The 19,044-nt window shown below is 30.9% G+C and overlaps 1 protein-coding gene across 1 annotated transcript in view; it reads right to left on the bottom strand.

Moving 5' to 3' along the window:
• Nucleotides 1-218: 218 nt before the first annotated feature.
• The window catches only part of LOC107450256 (cotranscriptional regulator ARB2A homolog), a 57,123-nt gene continuing 38,297 nt past the window's right edge, over nt 219-19,044 (bottom strand). Inside the window, exons 10-11 of the mRNA XM_043043504.3 lie at nt 18,562-18,649; nt 219-4,516 (exon numbers count right to left, since the gene is read on the bottom strand). Of these exons, the coding sequence (XP_042899438.1) occupies nt 4,416-4,516; nt 18,562-18,649 (189 nt within the window). The 3' untranslated portion in view covers nt 219-4,415. The remainder of the gene's footprint in view (nt 4,517-18,561; nt 18,650-19,044) is intronic.

Below are 19,044 nucleotides of genomic sequence, written 5' to 3'. Positions count from 1 at the left end.
GGAATCTCAATAGTAAACGAACGAGAATTAAATTAATCGAAGTAAATATTTCAGTTAAGTTTATTGTGAATGTTATATAATGCACAAAATTACAAAGTAAAATTATATAAGCGTAAAATTATATTTGAAATTAAATATTCAATTCAAACAAATATAGTAATTTTTGAAAGAAAGAAACAACATTGTTGGAAAAAGTTGTGAAATGAATAAAAGAAGCATATAGATAAACATTTTATTAGATCAAAATAAACTAAGATACGATAAAGGTTGTTTATATATTACTATACACAAGAAACATTTTCACTTATTTTTTGGTTACATATTACATCCTTTATTCTACATAACCAAGTTAAAAAAAATCATGTACATTTTAAATACACGTATTTAAAAGTATAAAATTACAGCAAGTTAGCATGGAATTAATGATTATATACAAACTGCATTCTATAAAAACTGAGAGTTGCGATTTTTTTCAAAATGTTAATTGAATGTTTGAAAATATTCTAAACGAAGCAAACGATTTTATTTATCTAGCTTTGTTCTTGTTTGAACAACTGTTTTCATTTGCTCGATGGAATTAATGCTACATGGAATTAATGATTATATACAAACTACACTCTATAAAAACTGAAAGTTGCGATTTTTTTCAAAATATTAATTGAACGTTTAAAAATATTCTAAACGAAGCAAACGATTCTATGTTTCTAGTTCTTGCTTGAATAACTGTTTTTATTTGCTCTTTAGAAAGAGTTGAGTATTTATAAGTTGAAAAACGAAATGCGTTGTGCTCTTCAGTAATATCTTAGTAAATGCAATCTTCCACATTTCCCTTACAGTCCTGATCTCTCACTGGCTGTTTCCGACGTTTAAGAAGATTCTAACAGTATTTCAGCTGTGCAGGATTCTTTGAATCAGTATCCACAAAAAAGCTTCTCTTCTTTTTTTAAAAAGTGGGATTGCAAAATGGTACTGTTGCATATCGTCTGAGGGAATGTATTTTGAAAAAAAGAAGAAGAAAAGAAATTTATTTTTTCTGTAAATAACATTTCTTGATTTTTCTTTTATGATATTACTCTCGGTTTTCTATGGAACGCCCTTTGTATATGATTCGTTACAGCACAATATACAGCAACAGAAAGAAAGTTCTACATAATTAACAGACGTTATTTGTTAGGCGCATTGCTAAGTTGCTTTGGCAGTTTGCAAAGCGTCGGATTATCAAATTAGCCTATGGCATAGACATTAAATTATTTTAATCTATGTATTTTACTCTTGTTGAAAAGTAAGACTAACAGCAATCAACTTTAAAAAATTGGCAACATTTTCTACAAATAATTCAAAAGCATAGGCAATTTTGTCCATTAAATGATAAAATATAGACACATTCTATTCATTCAATACATAGGTGTAGGTAAATTCTTAAAATTTAATGTAAAAATATAGGTAAATTTGGCCAATTTCACGTAAAAGTATAGGCAAATTCTACCCCTTTTAAATTTATTTTCTAAATTTGAATCATATTGTGAAATTCACAAGGTGTATTGATACATTTTTTAAAAGTTTTTAAATTAGAAATTGACTTTGAAATTGCGATCTTTTTTCGAACTCGAGAAATTGGTATTTTACTCAGTTTAAGAAATTTTATACGATTCTTAACAGGAGAAGGCAGCTTTAAATAATAGCTAAAAAAGCTCGTTTGATTATTCAATTTTAACCTAAAGAATTTTATTTCGGTTTAAAAAGGAATTTTATGGAACAATTCGTTTTACACATGAATAAGTTTAAAATCGCATATTTCTTTTCCTACATTGAAATTTTACTTTTCTTCTATTTAAAAACGAGAGTTTTATGCAGCGTAAGATGTAACATACTTATTATTACTTAAACAGGATGCTATGAAATCACTAATTTGCATATATTTTTAAAAATCCATATTGAAAATTTATGTCGAAAGGGGTTTGCAAATAAATATTTAAGCGAACAAAAAATGAAAAAGGTATCAAAATTTAACGAATAATTATGGAAGAAGTTGCGACTAAGAGCCTCACAACCTGTTTGATTGCCGGAACAAACAGAGAAGAGTTGAAACGAGATTTAAGAAACATCTCCCAGTTTATATACACTACCTTACTTTAATGGAAGAGACAATTTAGGTTTTTGATATTTTTTTGAATTTCTAAAGAAAAACTTAGAGGCCTATTTCGTAATTTTAAAAGTGCTTGGTTCATGGGATTTTTTATACTTTGTGATAAAGTTTAAAGCTTTCAGGCGTTTTAGGGACCGACAACGAAACGAAAATAAGTATTTTTGAACACCTTATGCCAGAAAATCAAGCTATAAGCCTGTAACGATTACTTTCGTTGTTATTTGTAATGACTGCATAAAATTTCGTAAATCTAGCTTAAATATTTATGGAGGAATATTGATTGAAACTTTTTTTATTTTAAAGATATTTAAATCAGATTTTTTCCAATAGTTGATTCACTACAAAATTATGAGAAAGAGAAGAAAAAAATTTCGCGCATGCGCAGTACAAAAGAACTACTTTAAATACTCATATCTTGCGCATTTTTTGACATTTTATTTTCCTCTAAATTTTAAAACAATAATTTTGTAATTATTTTTTAATTGCTCCAAAAATTTTGTTTAATTTACTGAATATTTTTAAAGTTACAGGAAAGAACATAAGAAAAAAAAATTAGTTAATAAAAAATTTTCATATCTGCATAAATATTTAAGCTAGATTAACAAAATTTTATGCTGTCATTGCAAATAACAACCCAAGTAATTGATACAAGTTACAAGCGTATTGCTTGATTTCCTGGCATAGAGTGTTAAAAAAAAACTTACTTTCTTTCGTAATTTATGGTCGCATGAACTAAATACTTCTCCAGAACACATTGGAATTCATTTATTTTATAGTTATTTTCATAAAATGCGGAGTTTTGAAACTTGAAATACCACATATTAGAATTACAGTCGAAGTTCTATATAACGAACTTCCATGTTGCGAATTTCTCTATTTTGCGATTTTTTCGAGGAACCAAAAACATTTTGAAAATTTGTTCGTAAAATAACGAAATGAATTTTCGAATTTAACGGACTTTTCTTCGTAGCCACTTAACTTATAGAGAAAGGAGAAAAATCCCTTTCCCTTTTCGTTTGCATTTCAAACGAAAAACTCAGACAAAATTAATGGATTTTATCAGTAGCAATTAAATTTAAGAATGCATGTGGTGCGTTTAAAATTACTTTTATAATAAATGCAGCTATAATTTTATACATAAATTTAGCTTTTTTTTAGTTGAAAATGTATGTAGCATGTGTAACTCTGGATAATTTTTTGCTCTATTCTTGGTTTCCATGCAGATTTCTTTTATGGTTAAGATTTAAAAAATATATAGTAGATACTAGTTTTAAAGATAAAGGTGTATTAATTGCTATTTTAACTATGTCTAGTGTTTATGAATTTAAAACATGTTTTGCATTTCAATAGGTAATTTTCTATTTGACGAATTTTCCATATAACGAACTTATTATCGGGATTTAGCGACTTCGATAAATAGAGGTTACTTCGAAATCGATTTTTTTTCTCCAAATCCTGTAAACAGCAGTAAACATCCATTTCAAAACTAAACGCTTAACAAAGACATAGTAGCGACATCTGCTGTTAACGAAATGCAACTCAGATTTATCCACAAAACATTAATATGCTTTAATAATTTTTGACATTTATTTACATAGTATAAAGGAATGTAGTAAAAGCTGCTACCGTTAGTTTTACAGATCCCAATATTCGGACGGTAGTTATGAAAACATTAGGTACAAGTACATCATAGCTGCTAACTTGGATAGGAAAAAATCCAGTAGATTTCACAAAATAATATAAATTTCATGATAATTGTTGCAAAAGGTACTAAATATTTTACACATGGGGAATTTTAGGGATTTTTATAGTCACCAAAATAGAAAATCTTCAATAATTTCTTGTCATGATTAACATTACTGAAATGTTACGCATTATGTTTATTCATAATTTCGCATATTAATACGCATTTAATTCATCGAAGATAGTTAAAGGATTTTTCATTAATTAAAAAAGGAACTTCTGAATAAAAATAAACTCAAAATTTTAGAACGAAAAGTTTTAAACTGATTTTTATAAATGAGGCTCGATTCATTTTGTATTAATAACAATTATTTAAATATTCAAGCAAGTAATAATCTGTGCAAAAATTCTATTTCAATAGGGATTTCTCCAGGAAACTTACTCAATTTTAGGGAATTTTTAAGAATGTACAAATCCAGGAGAATTTTTATTAGACCAGTAGACCAGGAGAAGCTGGCCAAATCCAGTAGAGTTGGCAACTATGAAGTACATCTTGAGCGCAGTACAAAAACACTTTTTTTTCCCTTCAAAGATCTCCGGATGAAACTGCTTTTCTGTATTTATTATCAATAAATTCATAAACTGACGCAAAACTCATCCAGGATGTTAAATCGTGCCGCTGCGTTCCTAGAACACAAAAGAAATTATTTCTTTTTTTAGAAAATGGAAAGTTCAAAAGCATTTCAGATAGTGAAATGAACAATAGTCAATGAAAAAAAAAACATATAAACAATGAAAAAATATTGTTATGAACATTAATTTCAGCTACAAATCTTCATTCACTTTTTATCGATTGTAACCTGTTAAATAGGGACATAGGAATTGTTTTTATTTTATGTAATACGCAAAATATTACCAATAGCAATAAGATGTTAAATGGACATAACTTAAATATTATGTTGACATAGCAATAAACCTATTTTTCATCGGTCGTAATTTCTTAAATAGTTACAAAGGAAGTTGTTCTTTTTCTCTTATGTAATTTGCAAAATATTACAGAGGGGCAAAATATATTCGCGAAACGTTAACCTGTTAATCGCTATTGCTATGTCAACATTTTGCAATAGAAACAAAATGTTAAATGGACATTAGTTAAAGATGTTGACAGCAATAAACCTATTTTCCTCTATTGTAATCTGTAAAATGAAATTGGAATTTTTTTTTGTTTAATGTAATTCGCAAAATTATAAATTGCAAAATTGATATTATAAAAAATGCTCATTGGACGTAACTGAAATGCGATGTTGATATAACAATTAACTTATTTTTCATCGATCGTGATCAGTAAAATGTGACATTGGATATTACTTAAATGTAATGTTGACATCGCAATAAACCTATTTTTCCACGATTGTAAACTGTAAAACGGTGACATTAGAAATTCATTATTTACCGTAATCAGGAATGTTTTTAGTGAAAATAAAGATTTGGATTGTATGCAGAGTTAAATGGTATAAATCACATCCAAACGATATTGCCACCATATTTGAACGACAATAGGCGAACCGAGAGCAACAAAATCAAACTAAGATTTTTTTTAAAAAAAAAAAAAAAAAAAAAAAAACCTGGAAAGATTGAGGTTTAAAGTGGTTCGTGTTTACCAGAAGATAAGAAAAGTTACAAAACTTTACATATTCAAAATTTTTGGTAATGGTATTTTGGCAACGATGCTAAACTCTTCATAGTATTAATTTACAAAAATTCTGGAAAGTAAAAGGTCGATTTTGTTTTAGAATCAGCAACAAGTTGCAGCAGTCAATTATTAACTATCTTCAATTCTAATATGTAAAGTTCGAGAGTTTTTTGTAAAAAAAAAAAAAAAAAAAAAAAGAGAGAGAGAGACGAAAATAGAACTTATAACGTTACTTTCAATGTAAGTTTGCATTCTCGTACCATTTTATTCAGTCATTGGAACAGTTTTACTGTTGAACATTTCCTGTTGCCATCTGCTGCCTGAAATTGATGACATATGCCGATAAAGTACGATATTATTATTCATGATAAAGTTTTCCATTCTTTATTGAGTTTTTTGGGGTGGGCATTTTTCTTTATTAAGATTTCTTTTTCCTATTTCTTCCCTTCACTCTCTCCCAAGTTTTACTTTTTCATTTTTTTTTATTCTTCTTCCAGGCCGAATGACTTCCAAAATTACCTTTCAAAAACATCGTTCGTTTTAAAAACATTGTTAATCTCTTCCAAAAAATACTTGCCCGAATGACTGTTCTCATGCAAATAACCTGAAGCTTGACTAAGAGGGTGGGGATACGGTTAAAAAAAAATAAAGGGGAAAAAAATGGAATTTTCTTCTTGATTTCTTTTTAATGGCAATTTATTTTTTGTTTTTTGTGTTGCTTACGTTTTGACCAAAGTGCAGACGATAGTTTGCTCCATTCTTTTTGTCTTATATCATCCTTTTCTTGCCTACTTTAAGAAATTGGTGTTTTATTTTTGTTCTTTTTTCCCATTATTGTTGTTACATCATGTGGAATGTAAAGTTAATAAGTTTTAGATTAAGTTTCTGAACGATTTTATTTGTTTTAGTTTAATTTTTTTCCTCATTCTTTTTGAATCTCGTCTGAATATTCTAAGCGTGCGGCCAAAACATATTCTAATTTTAAAAAGAAAAAAAATTCTTTTAACTTTCAGTCATTTGTTTCAAGATCTTTTTCCTTCTCCTTATTTTGATATATTTTTTTTTTAATAAATGAAGTCTGCGCACTTTTTCATCACATACTTGTTGCTAAACATAAATTTTGTTGGGATTTTTCCCCCATCCTGTATTACAGTTGATAGCTTCATTCTAAACTTCATCAACTTTCTTTTAGAAAAGCATTGAAAGACCCACTTTTTTGATAAGCAGGATTGTTCCTATTTAATTAAACAATCGGAAAAAGTAATTTTAACTTGGTATATAGTGGCGATTTTTAATGTTTTCACTGAAGGGTACAGATTTCTTAAAATTTACTCGTTACCGTTAAGAAATAATTTTTGCGTGTCAGTACCTAATGTGTCAAGTATATCTTAGGGACTTATGATTTTTTTTTTTTTTGAAGGTAACAAATTTTTTAAAATTATCTCTCTATATCGTGAAAAATAATTTTTAAAATAAATATTTTTTTTTAAAGATTTTTTATGCTAAAATCTATTTCTTTTGTATGTTCTGCATCCAATTCAGGATAGTAAACTTGTCAAGTTTTAAAAACAGGCATTGAAAAATAAAAACAATACTAATTAAAATACCATTTGCTGATAAATTTTTTTTCTTTTACTTTTTCTCATTTAAAACTTAATAAAAGTCACTAAAAGAATTTAAATGCCTCGAAAATATATTCTCAAGGCAAAAATAATGATTAGCAACTTACTTTTCCTCTTTAGAATGAATGAATAAATAAATAAAACTGCACGCGAAAAAATAATGTAAATGTAAGTTTCAAATAAAGTCTTTCTAGTTCTATTTTTCATCCCCCCCTCTCAACTACAGTGGTTTTTCTAATTTTGTTTCTCACCTTTATTTCTCCATTGTTAGTTGGCAACTTGAAGTTTTATATTTAAAACCACTTTTGTTTCTCCTCACTCACGTCAGGCTAGTCTTGAAAATGGGTGCCTCTTTTTGAGCGCTTGAAACATGCCAACAGTATTTTCCTAATGAAATGTTTTTGAAGCGAATGAAATTTTTTAATTAAGTAATATCTTACCGCTTGGGGATTGCTTATTTAATAAGCGTAATTGTTTATTGTTATTTTACTTAATAAAGTTGTTTTAGGCACAACGACAGACAATGAGGACAATTTTAATTAAATGTTGATAACAGCTTAAAGAGAAGAGATTGGACTCAATTTTTAATGATCGAACTCGATTCCGCCCGAGATTAATACGACAGATGAAGGTTAAAATACACGAAAATAAAATGCCTTTACAAGCAGAAAAACCAAATAAAAACTTACTTACGTTATTATAAGTTATATTATTATAAGTAATGCTCCGCAATTTTTATATTCAATAATTTCCCCCCTCAATCAAACGGATATTTCATTGTCAAGAGCCCTAGCTCATGTAGGCCGAGATTTTCGGGCTTAGTCCGAGTTTTTATATTGATTCTTTGGAATTTTTAAACCACTAGAAATTTAGTTTTTTATTCTTCTAAATTATACTCTAAAGTTAGAAGCGAAAAACTTCTATTAAACGTTTTATATTCTTTTAAAAAAAATTAAAAAAAAAAAAAAACACTTATAAAATTATTTTCGGAAAAAGACAACAACAAAAAAAGTTGAATTTAAAACATTAATTTTAATGTTTGATGCAACTAAAATGAATCAGAAGCAAGCCCGGCTAGCTCAGTCGGTAGAGCACGAAACTCTTATTCTCGGGGTCGTGGGTTCGAGCCCCACGTTCGGCGAATATGTCTTAAAATTTTTGTTAAAGAAAAAACACGGTCAATGAATTATTGGGAGAAATTTGTCTTCGTGGAGGACTTTTTGATGAAACTAACCCGGGTTTGAGTTACAGAGAGAGAAAAATCTCACAAGGTTAGCCTAATGGCAAAGGGACTCTAACCCGTGATCTGTCTAAAACTGAGGATATTTTACGTCAGCACTGTCGTCGGTGCAAACTGGATGCGGAATTAGCATCGACTAATCATAGCTGGGATTCGAACCCAGTTCACCTCATTAGAGGGCGAACGCTCTATATCCTGAGACATCACGCCACGACTTAAGCTATTAACACTCAACATACTGCAGTACTTGCAATAACACCATCTATAGAGGAATAAGAAAAGTATTTATTTTTGCCATCAGTGGATGTTTTATTACTAAATTTGTTTGTTCTTTTTAAAATTTCTTCAACAAATACAGGGAAATTTGAGAATATGCGAGTAAACAGGACATAGTTGAAAAATACAGGAGTCTTCGTTACAAAACAGGAGACTAGGCAGGTATGTTCTGGATATTACTGGCTCGAGCTAAGCTTCTGCATATAAATTAGAACGGTAATTAACGCGGAGTTAATTATATACAACACCATATCGCATAGCGAATTTGTTAAAATAGAATTCTATCTTGTCCTTTATTTAACCTAGATTTAATATTCCTTTATGTAGTTCATCCTAAACGCGATTATTTTTGCTTTGTGAATATAATTGTGATTATTTTTGTTACCGTGAGTTAATTAAATACAAAGCATTATTGTCTTTTACTTTGACTTTTAGTCGATAGGTTAAATTTTTATTTCAATTAACACATATCATCAACATTAATTAAGCATCGTTGTTGTCAATTTATAGTATGGCAATTTGTTACAGTTCCTTGAAACGAATAATTACTTTTACTTCATCAATTTTGCCTTCAAGTAGATAGCTCCTTTCTTTTATATCAATATGCATCTATTACCTAATTTAATTAACAATCATTGGCGTCAATAATAATAAGGCGAATTTTTACGTTTCTCCAAAGCGAATTAGTATCACTTTTCTAGTAATTTTGCTTTTGAAAACATTACTAATTTTTTCCCCAATTCAATTACCGTTGATTTTAAATTGCTTACTTTTAAATAAACATTTTAAAAGAATTACTATAGACAAAATAAACACGTGGTGAGAGACAATTTTGGAAATATTAATTTGGTGACGCAATCCACGAATGCTGCCACGCTTATGTTGTTCACTACATTTATCTGACATAGCGAATAAAAAATTAAATATTTAAGTATGTGCGATAATTTTTTTTCTCCATCAAATAGAGTTATGAGCTGGGAAATGCCACTGATATTATCGTGAAAATATTTGAATAACAAAATCACTAGCTTGCAATAAAATTTAAAACAATGGCTAAAGCTTAACCAATCAGAAAAATACGTTTTATTTTGAGCTCATCTCGCTCGAATAGTTCGTCGTAGTATGTTCGAATGTCGATAGGGATTTTCCTCGCGCTTCGAGCTATCCGTCTGACAAATTTCATCACTTTCGGACAGATGGTTTAGGAGTCTATAATGGAGGACACACATTCATTTATATTCTACACTATATTATTTTCTACACTACAGAGCACTGCTGGCCCATATTTCCTGGTTACCGTATCCGGTGTATTTTGAGGGTATTTGCAGAGATGCCAACTGCTCCGGACACGCCAAAATAATTAAAAAAACGGTAAATAACTACAACTAAATTTTGCTAATATTTTACTATTTTTGCCTGCTTTTTAGAAGATATAGTATGACATAACTACTATAAAGTGGTGAATTAGATAAGCCTACGAATTATTTGGAAATAGTGGTGGATAAAAATTTACTAAATTGAATTTATTAAACCAAGAATCACAATTGATAAACTACCACTTTAAAATATTTATTTGCTGTCCGGAGCAAGTTGGCATCTCTGTATTTGGCTAAACATGTTCGCTGAGTATAGTAACTCTCCTGAGTGCATGTCTTGTTTCTGCTATATTTGTTACTTAATTTGCTTCATATAATAATAAACATAAAAGGCGAAAAATAGCAAACATGTAGTTTAAAGGAAAATAAAAACTAACCTATTGTCTCGTTAATAATGCAGAAAGTTTGAAATTTAAATCTAAATTATAATTTGCAAAATAAATTTTGTCTAGCTACTCTAACTAAATATTAATACTAACTTATGCACAGTGCAGTGCTTTTAACAAGAATAAATAGTAATAAACAAGTAAAAAAAAATCAGTCAAAAAAAATCAAAACTGCAAAAAAAAAATTTTTTTTTAAATATTGCTATTTTTTAACAATATATTTCACTTCTAACTCACCAGATATATTATTTATACCCTTTTCCTCCCTTTTTACCTTTATGATTTATCCCGAGATTTCCTTTTTTTTTTTTTTACATATTCATGGAAAACAACAGCCATTCTTTTTCAACTCTGAAGAATTCAATCTATTATAATTGTTTGCAAATTGTACGAAATACGAAAACTCTTTTTCGTATTTAAACATTAGAGAACGATATCTTTCAAATTTATTAGAGCTAATTAATTTGTTTCCAAAGAAACATACACAATAACACCAAGGCACTAGATAGAGCAGAGAAAAATAACATTCTATAATGGATGAAAGACCATAAGTTTAAACTCAAACGATTTTGTAGTCATTCACTACTACTTCAATTTTCACTTTAGAACAATTATTTTTCAACTATAAATACAAAATGGCGTATAACAATGGTTTGCAAAATACGAAGCAGGTTTTAGCAAGTTTCTTTTCTTAATAGGGAACATTATCTGTAAAATCTATTAGTGATAATTTGTTGCCAAGCGAAACAAACACGACGGAGCAAGAAAAAGCTAAAGATTTCAGCTTTGGAAGAGTTCACGAGAACTTCAACCTCAGCAAACAAAAGTCACAAAAGGGCGGTGCGCCCTATAATCCGATAATTATCCCCGACTCAACACACACCTTCAGCAAACACGGGTTGCCCGGAAAAGTTTTCTAAAGAGTCCAAGTTATTAAATTCCGGGAATCATCACACCGAAAGGCACAGGCTCCTGGTTTGAAAAGATAAAAGAGAGTTCAATTCGGCTAGCCTATCCTGAAAAGCTCCTGCTCATTTGTTCCTGTTCCAGGGGGTTCTTGACAATTGTGTGGTAAACCAGGAGGTCGGGGTGTGAAACCAGAAAGGATTTGAATCCTGAAGTGGAATAATATGCGCAAGCGAAGAGGGGTGCGAGGGAAAGTCAAAAGAGGAACTAATATGCCACTGATTAAAGTTTGAGGGTCTTTCAGATGGTTTCCAACACGGAATAATGGTTTAGGGTCGTTGACGAGGGAGAGGCAAGATATAGCAGAAATAAGGATAACGCGCGACTAGGTTTAATTTTTTTTTAAAAGAAAATTTATTAAAAGCGTCTTTCATTAAATTTTTTGTCAATGTAAATAAAAACAAGACTAGCAAGCTATAAAGAGTAAAAAAAAAAAAAACACATAGCAGAGAAAAGTGATATAGTGAAGTGGATAAGAGAGCACCATGTACGGAGCAAACGACACTACGAATTACATAAATAGGTTTCAATGGGTGCTTTTTCAAGCATGCATACCCAAATCAAAATTCTTGATGGTCCCATCAAAATATTTTGATGATTTATGTCGGTTTAAGTGCGATTCATGATGGTCCGACATCATTTGATGGTTCCCATCATTCAACATTTTCCATTATGCGTTCATGGTTTTTGATGTACCATCAAACTTCCACCAACCATTACGATTCGTGATGGTTCCATAGGAATTCTTGTTGGTTCTCAAGAATATATCATCAAAACTATTTGATTTTTTATATTAGACCATCAAAAATCAGTCCGAATTCCAAAATTTTTTCACAGCGTATAGCAGAGGTTCCCAATTTTGTACAGCTACGGAGCCCTAAATGATCGAACATTTTTTGGCGGAACCCCAAATTAATGAGTAAAATTAGTAGCTGTGGATATGCTAACCAAAATAATAACAAAACTATAGATTATTTGATTATATTTAAATGCGAAAAATGAAATTCTTCAGTCGTTATTTTATCAAAAATAATCGTAAAATAAGCTTTAGGTAAAATTCGCCGACCCACCTGGACTAGCTTTGAGTTTGTTTTTGGTGCATGCAAAAGCTGAAAACAAATTTATAATTTTCGAAAAAAGCTTTATGTGTAAATTCGTGACCCATCTAGACTAGCTTTGAGTATGTTTTTGGTGCATGCAAAAACTGAAAACAAATTTATAGTTTTCGAAAGAAAAAAAAACATTAAAACGTTGAGAATGGTTGTCATAGAAACATATTTCTTTATTTTAGGATTTGATCATTTTATATTGAATTAAAAAGTTTGATGAGAAATAATAATGCCCTTTTTTTGCAAATGCCTATCTTTTTCGTGCCATATTCAATGTATTGTTATTGGAAGAAAAAATTATTTAAAAAGACATTCTAATTCTTTGTTTATTTCAATACTTTCATAAAACTAACCAAAATATCAAATAAATGGTGGTTTGTTGTTTGGACATAAATAAGACAGGTTTCAAAGATCATAACCGGTTTAAAAGATTTAAATTTTCGGATCCCCTGTGAGCTTTTTATGGAACCCCAGGGTTCCAAGGAACACTATTTAGGAACCGCTGGACGAATGAAACCAGAAAAATCCCAAGTATCAATTAATAATTCTTAATTTTTACAAAGTTTTATGACTCTAAACAATGCAAATATAAAATTATTGATTAAAACTAATAGGAATGAATTCGATAAAAGTAACAGATGAGTGTCAGAATGAGGAATCAAATTCGCCTTTCTAATTCTCTAATCAAGCTGCTTACTTAAGAAACGAAACAATTTCAGAATTATTTTGATTATCGTCTGTTTTTGCCGTTTTCTGTCTGATTGGCGACAGTTTTCCTTAGTCAAGCAACTTCTGGCGACGAATGCAAAAAGTATATTTTATGAGAAATCTTACTGAATAGGAGCTTTCACGTAGCGTAAAATTATATTTATGTCAAAGGAAATAAAAAATAAAAAAATTTTTATGCATTGGAGAGATCAAGACAAAAAGGATTTGTTGCTTTAGTGGAGGGGGAATAAAAGAAAGCCCTAAAAGAGGGATGGCAAAAAGTGGATAAGGAAAAACGAATATTTTTCCGGTAAATTATAGCAAATGTCAAAATTGAAGGGGAGGAGAAAGAAAATAATGTTCATATACCGGAAAAATGTTTAAGAGGGGGGAGGGAAGGAATGAAAATGCTTGTCTAGCAATAAAACTTTAGAAAAATACTTTAAGGAAATTCAAACGATAAATAAGTTTAACAAGTATATGGTAAAGTTTTCTTTTGAAGTAAAAGATATTTTTTTTACAGTAATGACACAACTTATAAATTAAAATTTTAGATAATTTTCTTCTCTACTTTATAAATTAAAATATATTTGCACAATTTAGTTGAAAACACGTGATAGAAAAAAGGTATACAAGTATGTTTTTGGCTAAGCCTAACGCCACTAAAAAAAAGACCAAGATTTAGGAGGTCTGGCTGCTTAGAAACTGACTTTAAAACTATAAATCAGCGGTCAGAAAAAATACATTTTCCATGTAGTTAACTTCAACTGCTTTATTACAATTGTAGGAAACTGCAACTACTTTTTTTCACATGTAGCGACTAGGGCCGGTATAGCCTGGTTGGTAGGGCACTGGGCCCATGTCCAAGAGGTCGTGGGTTCGATCCCCACCGGATGAAAACTCCCTGTGTAGTAAAATCGTGACTGATGCACGTTAAATCTGACGAGTCACAAAGTCCTCCATGTTCCCATAACAATTCATACATGTGGGAGTACTGATCTAGGAGTTTCCTTGTCTTCTGGATTGGTTCAAAATTACAAGGCTACGGAGTTGAGCATTAGTAGTCGTAAACCTAAAATTGAGTCGGCTCAGCGACGGTTATTAAAAAAAAATAAAAAAAAAAAATTGGCGACTATAAACTACTTTCGAAATATAATCCCTCTTTCGCTACTTTTAGAAGACAAACTTAACTGGAGAACTTAATTTTCACCAATATCCAAAATGATTTTGATTAAAAAATTATCTTGGTTAAATATGAGGAGATATTAAGAAGTTTTAATTCATATTTACATGAAATAGTTTTTTATTCTAAAGCACTTTTTACGAATTTGTTCTTTTAACTTTCAAACTCTATGCTTTTCTTTTCACGACAATGATTTAAGAAATGCAAGGGAATTATCAAATATTTGTGATTTAAGTGATCAATGCTTTTTTTTTATATCCTCCAAGAAATACTGTACAGAGCGAAAAAGAAAAAGCCGACCACCTTGAATAACATTTGGTTCAATGATCGGATCTTCACGTTCTAGGACTAAATCCTTAATGGTTTGAGGGAGCGATGGCAAACATGCTAATTAATTAATGCAGACGATATTTTAAGTTACGACATCAGACATAAAAACGTCTGATGAAAAGTACAGTTCCTGTGAAATTGAATTTTAAAAAAGTCACATATTTAAAATTTGATTTCTCAGGAACTATTCGACCGATTTTTCCGAAGATCAGATGCAGATTTTATTAACGCTCGGCCACAGAGACATTCTCACTGCGTACGATGACGGGCCTGCTAATGATTTGCACCAATCAGATTCGGAAAACCCTTGAACTCTTTATTTAACTAACCTTAAAAGTAGTTGCCAGGAATCGTTACAAACTTTTTTTTTTGTATCGTACAAATCACTTCACTACTTCTTTTAAAAAGTAGCGCACAACACTACAAACTACGGAAAAAAGTAGTTTCGCTATTTCTAGCGCGCTACTTCCGACCACTGCTATAAATGTCACAAACTGGATAAAATACTTGGCTAAAAACAGGACGGCTAATAGATAAAATTCTGCGAGGGGTGCACCTGGGGTTGGTTGTCGTCCCAGTGAAGAAGGAAGGATACACCGCCCTTAATAAACCAGTTTGATTGTCACAAGAAATTTAAAAAAAAGTCTCCAGGTATTCAATTCAACTTAGATCAGGCATTCAAAACTGTTTTGTTTTGGTGGTTTTTCATTAAGCCTATTTCATAACTGATCCGACAGATACTTTCTTTAGCTTAAATATTACAACAATAATAAAATTATAGTACGACCCCCCTATTGTGAGTACTTTTTTGACGAATACTATAAAAATATAAATTAAAGGCAGTGTATGCATCCTGTATTCATCAATGTATGAATAATAATAACCAGAGTTTACGCAAGTTTCTAAAAGATCGCTTCCAGTTTAATTTCCTAAACAATAAAATATTTAAATCTGTAAACTATAAAAGTATAAATATAAAAGAAAAATATATCAAACAGATCGTATATTGCTTCGCAATAATTGTTGTTTCTTGGCAGAAAACAGTTTTTCTACTTTAAAATTATTCACTTAACATTACTAAAAGAAATTCTGTTTGCTTACGCTTGTGCCTCCACTTCCCGACCAATAAAAATGCACGGACAACAATGGAAAACTGCGACACCATCATTAGATTTTTGATATAGTAAGATAACTAACAAAATGTAATAAACCTCTACAAAGTTAAGCTTGTAATCAAGTAAAAGAAGGAACAAAAAAAAAAAAACATTTTTTGCGCTTTGCGATGTTTTCTCGATTTAGATTTTTTAAATTTTTATTCGAAACAAGTTTAGCGACATTTAAAAAAGGAGTCTCAGCGATTTCCCCCTATTTTTTTTTTTTAAATAAAATAAAAAGAGACTTTATCGAAAAATATTCTGCAGATGCTATAACAATAATAATTTGTAGAGCGAGTCTGTTATCGGGATATACAACGTTCACAGCACACTTCGAAATGTAGCACTTGATTTCGTAATCATATCATCTAGCATTATAAATGCATTTTTAGAATCCAGAAGCTAATATTGTTAGTGTTGCCATTCATATAACTCTTTGGCAAATCTAGTAGTAATAATTGCATTTTGATCTTTCAGCAGTTAAAACTACATCGATTTTCAACAACTAGAAGTTGAAATTGCTGTTTGACCAACTAGCAGTTAATATTGTCATTGTAGCAATTATTATTACATTTTGTCCATCCATAAGTAATCATTGCATTTTAACTTTCTAGGAGTTAATATTACCTCGACTTTCAGCAATTAATATTGCACTTACAGTAATTAATATTAAAATTTTGCTATTCTAGCAGTTACAATACATTTTATCTTCGCACAGTTAATAATTTTGGCCATTTGAACAGTTAATATTCAATTTTGATCATCAAGCAGGCAATATTGTATCTATTTATATGCACGTAGCGATTATTTAAGGCACTGTTTTGATCATCAAGCAGGCAATATTGTATCTATTTATATGCACGTAGAGATTATTTAAGGCACTGTTTTGATCATCAAGTAGGCAATATCGTATTTATTTATATGCACGTAGCGATTATTTAAGGCACTGTTTTGATCATCAAGTAGGCAATATTGTATTTATTTATATGCACGTGCCGATTATTTAAGGGACAATTGAAAAGTTTTGGGTTAAGTCAGTCTTGTTCTGCAAGTTTGATACAATGAAGGAAAAAAAAAAGAAAAAAATTCCTTCATCCTGTATCTTAAGCGACAAATTTTCGCCGTCTTTCTTCCTTCGAATAAGAACTCTCTTCAATGGAATGTCGAACTTCACCCATCAACATCAAGAGGGTGGTCGGAAAAGGGCGCTAAGAAATTCAATCACTGGGGCGGCATCAGCCCTTTACGCTCGACTAGACACCCAAGAGGACGAAGATTGGGGACGAAAGGAGAAGGGGAGGGCTCCTCTCGACCGCATTCCGGACCACTGGCCAGCGCCCCAGTGTATCATGTTCTTGTACACACCGGCTGTTTTCACGTATATTGGCTTACTTGTGTGTGGATTTTCCCCAACCCTCCTCACTATGTATTGACCGGCATGGCATTTTGCACTGCCCGGGTAATTTCGGTTCGGTGGAGGGCAAAATATGATAATGCAAAAACGGGAGGGAGGTTTCGAGATGATGGAAGGTGGGGAAGGGAGATAAGAAAGAAAGCATCTTTTTAATCATAAATTATATTCTTTTGTTTCATACGCCAAGATCAAAATTAATAAGCTTTATATCGTAAGTTTTATTAACGCAAAGAGCCTGGTAGTAATCTGAGGTACCATCTCAATAATTCAAATTAGTCTGCAATCCTAGAGCAGTTATTTATAATTCTAATAATTGAGCTTTGTCTAAAATCAAAATTTACATGCAAAAGGTTATTACTTCAACGCAAAAAAATTTTAATGATATTAATTTTTTTTTTATTTTAATCAAAATTTCAACCCATGATCCGTTTATCACTGAGGATATTTTAAAGTCAGCACTGTAGTCGGCGTGAGCCGGGTGCGGAATTCGCATCAATTCGTAGCCACAGCTGGGATTTGAACCCGGGAACTCTCATTGGGATGTGAGCGCTCTATCCCCTCATGGTTCCAATTTATATTACATATACTTTTAGAACATTGATTGAATGCTAAAAATGTAAAACACTGTAATTTAAGGGGAAATAGTTTAGGAGAGCGGGGGAAAAAATTAAAAACTGATTTCAGGTGCTTATAGCGTTCCCGATCGATTTCACTTCTTCTAGGCTATTAGTCGGAGCTGCGATGGCTCAGTGGTTAAGGCACTGGGCTGTCATTTCACTGTGAAGAGCTGCGGTTCGATCCCCAGTGGCGACTTGAAACCCAGACAGCTTCAGAACGATGGATACCACCTTGTTGGGGAAGTAAAGGCGGCATGTGCGCAGTGCTGACCACCTTGCCACAATCATGCCGTTGGTCACGAAATTATGGAGTCTTAACCTCCATGACCCCCCCCCCTGGTCCACTACGAGCTGTTGCGAGAATGCTTTGCTTATGCTATTCGTCGACTCTTTAAATTGTCGGTGCCGTTCTTTAAGTGTTTAAATACATAATAGTATAAGTAATTGTACAAATTTATTTTATTTACTAATTTTTTTTTTAAATTTAAAAAGCATTTTATCTTGATAACAAAATAGTTCTTGTTGGACGGTGAAAGTTCAAATGAGGCTATCACTTTATAAGAATTTTTTTTCTTTATCTGGATGAAAAGATAGTAATTACTAATATCTTGATAGTGATACAAATATTGATAGTAAAAAAAAAAAAAAAATCTCTTACCTGCTGAATAACATTCGACTTCAAATGCGTCAATAGGAGGCAAGAAAGTATCAAGAGGCAAATTGTTTGACACCCAGTTACGAGCAACCTGTTAAAAAAATAAAATAAAATAAAATGAAAAAGATATCACCCTGGATAACTTTTGTTCCTATTGATCGGATTTTTACGTACTAAGTGTCAATCTTAATGGTGTGACCTCAAATATGCTAATGATTAATTAACTTACGAAATCAGACACAAAAACGAACTTTCTCTGCATAAACATAGATTTTATTTACATATTTGGATTTTTGACCTTCAAAATATAGAACATTAAATTAAGATTCAGCCAAATAAATTTTTAAAAAAAATTATGTTACGAAAAAAAAAAAAAAAAACACAAATCAAAAGTTCAGCAAAAAGAGAAATCGAGTTAAGAAGAGCAAAACATTGAAATTTAGAGGAATAAAAGGACAAAAGAATATCAGTGTCAAAAGTGATTTA

The sequence above is a fragment of the Parasteatoda tepidariorum genome, chromosome 7 (assembly GCF_982258835.1).
Source record: "Parasteatoda tepidariorum strain Cologne lab strain chromosome 7, Ptep-v5.0, whole genome shotgun sequence".
Taxonomy (NCBI): Eukaryota; Metazoa; Arthropoda; class Arachnida; order Araneae; family Theridiidae; genus Parasteatoda; species Parasteatoda tepidariorum.
The sequence above is the reverse complement of the archived record's forward strand: the minus strand, read 5'-3'. Positions and strand labels throughout refer to the sequence as shown.